A 6,000-nucleotide genomic window follows, 5' to 3' on the forward strand; every position below is an offset into this window, starting at 1 on the left:
CCCACGATACTTGGCGCAGATTGTGCGGTCTCCCTTTTTGTGGATTGGGCAGAGTACACTGACCATATTCCGCAAAGAAGCAGATGCATGCACCTTATCAGCTCTTCGCCGAAATATTTGAATAGGTCGGCCGGCAATCCATCGGTCCCCGCCGCCTTGTTGTTCTTCAAGTGGGTAATTGCTATTCTAATTTCTTCACGGTCGGGCAATGGAACATCTGTTCCATCGTCGTCGATTGGGGAATCGGGTTCGCCATCTCCTGGTGTTGTACTTTCACTGCCATTCAACGATATACTCTGGTCATCAACAACTAAATCACCTCTGGGGGTCCTACAGGAGTGTGCTCCGGTCTTGAAACCTTCAGTTAGTCGCCGGATCTTTTCGTAAAATTTTCGAGCATTACCCCTGTCGGCCAGCTTGTCAAGCTCTTCATACTCACGCATTTCGGTCTCTTTCTTTTTTTGATTGCAAAATGCCTCTCGCTTCCCTTTTCTGCTCTCGGTATCTTTCCCATCCCGCTCGTTTTATTAGATTATTACCTTCTACAAATAGTGCCTTTGAAGTCTGCCATCTTCTGCATAACAGAACCATAACATTGCTAACCACTGAGGATGAGGTCATCAGTGCCTATGACAATTTGTATCTTAAAGAAATTAAGAAAGTATCATTTAGCGATAACCTTCCGGTTGTCTTACTAACTTTATAAACATAATATTATATATTCTATACTCGTAGTTTAATCTTAAAATAAAAACTTAAAAAGGTATACCAACACCAAAAATTTCCCGATCTTACAAATTGCGAGAGTAGAAAATGTTCCGTTACACTCTAACTTAGTCCCTTTTTGTTAGAACATTTATTAATTGTAAATATCTTACAGATTTCAGTATTCTTTGGAGTCAAGTGATGTTGAACTAATGTGGGACATGTGTCGTTATGAACAAGCTTGGCAAGTTGATCGCATTAGCGCTTGGTGTGCAGTAAGTATCAGTATGCAACTCTTTTCAATTGCGATCTTAGTAATTAAGTAAAAATGTTTAATAACATAAATTGGTCTAGGAAGTTTGTCATTACCTGTGGAGAACCTAATGTTATAGAAAGTTCCAAATATCATTAGATATACAAATTTTAACAACCATAAACGTCTTGCTTAGTTTATAAATGGGGAGAGACTTTTCGAAAGGGGATATTCAAATTTTTATTTTTAAACTCAGTATGTAGTATTGTTCTTGCTAATATACACAATTTCGGCACTTGGTTTATGATCTGAATGAGATAAGTTTTAAATACGAGCGTCCGTTTCAAAAAGGTATATTTTCATCTATAAAAATATAGCTTTGTTTATTTCATAATATAAAATGATATTTACAAATAAATTATTTATAGTGCGTATTAGCCTTTTTAACTCACATTATTACATGTTTTTTATAACTTATTTGTTTATGATATCGGTCGAAATTGCATTTTTTATTTTGCGGCACCTAATTTCGAGTCGATTTTAACGATTATTTGATTTTATCATATCGTGGATGAGAAAACCGTAGAAGATTTATATAGTGGCAGGAAAAAGGATATAACTGCAACAAAAACACTACAATACAATATTATGTACATATATTTCAAAAGTGAATATTTACAACATAATACAAAACTAAAGGGACTATTTACAAAAAAAGTACCCAACAAATGGGGGTATTATTAAAGTTCCGTGTCAAAAGGGGATTTTCTGTTTTTTAAGAATTGTGTAGCTCTAAATCGCAAGGTCCTATTTTTTACCAAATAGTGTAGTTAGAACAATGTAATGACATAGTTCCTTAACACAAAAACTATTTTTCAGTAGGTCTGTAAATATTTCGCGTTTTCTTATTTTGTGAAAAAAAGTTAAGATGTAGATATCCCCTGTGGAAAAGTCACTCCTGAAATGCCGTAGTCAAGAGCGAACCAGTCGCACGGATGAGTCTGCAATTTCAAAAAAATAACTACCAATGAAGTAACGATATATCCTAACAGGTTACCACTAAGTGAAATGGTATCAGGGGCAATAACTTGATTTAATCGATATACACTAAATTTTTATATACGCATAGTCCGTAAAAACCTATTTTCTGTTTCCTCAGGTATAATATGTAACCATTATGCCCCTTTATTTGATATTATATGCTCAGGTAAGATAATAACATAAAACAACGAACAAATTAAATTTTTTTGAAAATTTTGATGATAATACCAACACCTGGCAATTCTGAATATATTTCCCCACCTTTAATTTTTACAAATGGCAATGTTCCACGTACACGTCGCGTTTCAAAAGCTGCACGGCTATTGCAGCTTTTTTAAAGCGCAAGTGGCTGCAGCAGCGGATCTATTGCTTCACTTTGGTACCAAAAGCGCACTAGCTGCTCGCTGACTGCGCGTTCGAAACTAGTAAACAATTTCTACCCTCACTTTCAGTCGATGCCAGTTGATGACACTGTACGATTAGACTAGTTTGGGTGCCTGGCCACAGCCGAATTCCAGGGAATTGTAGGGCTGATGAGCTGGAAAGGGTAGGCACATCAGTCTGCTGGGCCAGCGCTGGTCAGTCACAATATCCTTCTGACCAAAGGTTAATCGTTCTTCGCCATAATTAGTATTTCCTTAGTTGTAGGGACAGACGTTGCCTGGTAAAAGAAAAGGTGAAATCATCTCAACACTTCCTTATGGACCTATCGACACTAAAATTCAATGGATCTCACTTTTTAAACATCCTAGCAAATTAATGGATTTAGAAGAAACAGATTTGAGTTCATCGAGCTTTGTCGAGTCTTGATATCTAAGTAGGGGTTTTCATGACAAAAAGACTGTGCTTATTCACAAAGACTGTCCTTATACAAAGTAGTTGAAATCGGCCGAGGAATTACCCCAACCCCCATATACTGTATATGACAATTTTCGTTGTTCTAATATATTTTATGCCGAATATGTCGGTCAAATTGTATTATCTTAATAAAATTACATCAATAGATTGCAAAAGTATAAAATGTTCGGTTACACCCGAACTTAGACTTTCACCTTTGATTTTTGTCTGTATACTTTAGTGTCCGACCGATACCAAATTTTTGGCTTATGCCGATTCTTTCATCAATAACTTTATTTAGTAAATTAGTATATGTAGTAACAAGAGAAAAACAAAGACAAATATCATTACAAAATAAGTAAACAACTCTGTTCATATGTAAATAAGAAGTTGTTTATTTATTTAGTTAATATTCAAAACTAAATAAATTATTATTATAATATATACATATGTTGATAAAAAAATAAGATATTCACGTTTTTTCAAAGCGAATCAGCAATATAGCTTTTTTCTTTTAAGGGGTTACATAAGTTTCGTGCATTAAAAATTCTTTTTTTTTGTGTTTTGCTTATTAATTTATAATATATCCTAAATTTTCAAGTCGATCCGAATAATAGTTTCCGAGATATAGACTTTGGAAGGTGTGCGCTCCACGTCAGTTATTATTGTTCCTCAAAACTTTAAATGCGTTGTTTTCATGCATGTTTAAATGCATGTTTTCAAAGTCGGTTCTCAAATGTTCTCGAAAACTACTCAACCGATCCTGATGAAATTTTCAATAAGGTGTTCGAGATACAATTTACTCATGCTTTAACGAATGATTTCTTCTTTTTTCAATTACAACTATTAATAAAAAAAAACAAAATGTCAAGCAAAAAAAAATTTTTATTTTTTTGGAAAAATGTCTGTTAAAATTCCAATTTTTAGTTTTTTTGTCTTTCCTTCGTTCAAGCACGAGTTTATGGTCTTACCTAGAAGACTTATTTTTTTTTTCATTTTGGATGATTCTGTCAGGAGTTATGCTGACAACGCGGACGCATCTTTTTTCCGAGAGGCCACCGGAAATGATGTCTCAATGGAGGAGTTTTAATTTTTTTTTTTTTTATTTCAGAAATTATTCTTTAAATATGTATCTATAAGACAGAAAAAAGTTTGAATTATATAAATAATTGCTTACATAGAAAAAATATTATTGAAAATAGGCCATTTAATACCTTAAGGACAAATATGAGCATTAAGGCCAATATTCGAAAATAGTAGGTCTAGTAAAAATAATCCGTCATTTTCAAAGAGATGACTTTTGTCATTTATATCTCGCATTGTGAAAGGCGTCACATAGTGATGACTCGATAGAAACTTGTTTGGCAGGTTCTTTTGCATGCACCTTATAGTCCTGGACAGCACCAAGTGATTATTACATGATCCTGTCTATGGCGAACTTTTAAAAATAGTTTCTCCTAGTTACGAATGCTTCTATAATAGTGGCTTTATGACATTATCTTCAAAATCTCAACAAGTTGTTAAACAAAACTGTGGATATTTGACATAAATCTAATCTTTCTAGCAGTGTTAAATAAAACCTTCAGTTTAATGCAAAATTATTGAATTTCTTTATACTAGACTTCAATTATCATCGTGGTGATTTATTAGTTTAGTCAAACGTGAATCACTGTGTTTTATATGGTAAACAGAAGAAGTCAAATTGTATGCTTTAAAAAAATTAAAAACGTAAAAAATGTATTTTAGAGTAATTCGAAAGAAGTAGAAAGAATCGACCAAAAATGGCCGATGCCGATGCTGAATTTTGTGGCCGATGCCGATACCAAGGCCGATTGATCGGTCGGTCTCTAGTATACTTAAATTATTCAGCTCTTTTATTATTTAGCTCATTGAATTCTACCAACTGTTTCTTTTCGAGATAACAACTTGTATTTATTTTCAATAATGATTAAGCCAGTAGAGAGAATTTTGTCCATCAACTGTATCGTGACTTTAGCAGTAACACTGACAGCATTGTTTTGTTCACACAACCTTGGGTGTGGTATAAAACATATATCCCATTTCACATAACAACTACGCTAGATATCTTAATACCAAATGTTAAAGAATGAAAATATCTTCCTCCGTTGATCGCTAAGTGAAACTGAGTTCTGAAGCTCATAATAGGTTCATTTATTAGCATATGTAATACGAAAGCAAAATTTTTTTTCTAAAATTAATTTTAGAAACTTCGTTACTATTGAGAATGCAATACATACAAAAACAGTGCATAAGGGCTAAAATATTAAATAATTGATTTTTTATAAATAAGTATTATGTATTATTTGCCTGCATCTGAATTTACGTTCTTACTTTTTTTAATTTTTTTCTTTTCTTCCTACAGGTGATTACATCTGAACAAGTTAACATACTTGAGTACGAAGATGATATGAAGTACTATTATAAACTCGGCTATGGTTTTGAGGAAAACACTCGACTTAATTGCCGTGCTGCCCAAGATTTGTTAATGCATCTTAACAGCAGAACTACTCCAAATGTAGTTGCTTATTTTGCTCATACTAGTGGAGTCCAAACCCTTCTTGCTGCATTAGGGATAGCAAAGGATAGCACGCCTCTTTCTGCCGAGGGTTACAATAGGACCGACTACAGATGGAGAACTAGCAATTTGGACCCTTTCGCATCAAATTTTGTTGCCGTAAAGTACGAATGCAACGGTAAAATCTCCGATAAGGTTATGTTCTTCCTTAATCAAAACGCTGTTGAATTCGATTGGTGTGATGGAAGTTTATGTGATTTGCCTGAAGTTTTAAAACAGTATCATTCACTTTACACCACTGACTGCAGCAATTATTACTGTGCGGACGCAGGTGCTGGTTCTATATTTACATCGTTATTTTTATTGTTACTATCTGTTGTTTCATACTTAATGTTATAACGCAAAAATATAAATTAATTGCAGATGTATTTCAACTGCCTATATTATTTTAGATTAATTAATATCTCTCAAATTAAGATCCATCTAAAAATTTGGAAATATATAACCTTCTCTGCAGATTCTTTACTTGTGAGGATTTTCTTCGTCCATGTCTTTCATATTGTAATTTTATGTGCAAAAAAATAACGATATTTAGACTTCCGTCCGTGTCGTTCGGAAAACATTTGTG

The 6,000-nt window shown here is 33.6% G+C and overlaps 1 protein-coding gene across 3 annotated transcripts in view; it reads left to right on the forward strand.

Annotated features, from left to right (window-relative positions):
- Positions 1 to 5,800, forward strand: part of LOC105219408 (multiple inositol polyphosphate phosphatase 1) — a 31,111-nt gene extending 25,311 nt beyond the window's left edge. For all 3 annotated transcript variants that reach the window (XM_011195528.3, XM_054228635.1, XM_054228634.1), the window contains 2 exons: positions 881 to 980; positions 5,220 to 5,800. In XM_011195528.3, coding sequence (XP_011193830.1) covers positions 881 to 980; positions 5,220 to 5,771 — 652 coding nt within the window. In that variant the 3' untranslated portion in view covers positions 5,772 to 5,800. The remainder of the gene's footprint in view (positions 1 to 880; positions 981 to 5,219) is intronic.
- Positions 5,801 to 6,000: the final 200 nt, after the last annotated feature.

This window comes from Zeugodacus cucurbitae, chromosome 4 (assembly GCF_028554725.1).
Source record: "Zeugodacus cucurbitae isolate PBARC_wt_2022May chromosome 4, idZeuCucr1.2, whole genome shotgun sequence".
NCBI classification, from domain to species: domain Eukaryota; kingdom Metazoa; phylum Arthropoda; class Insecta; order Diptera; family Tephritidae; genus Zeugodacus; species Zeugodacus cucurbitae.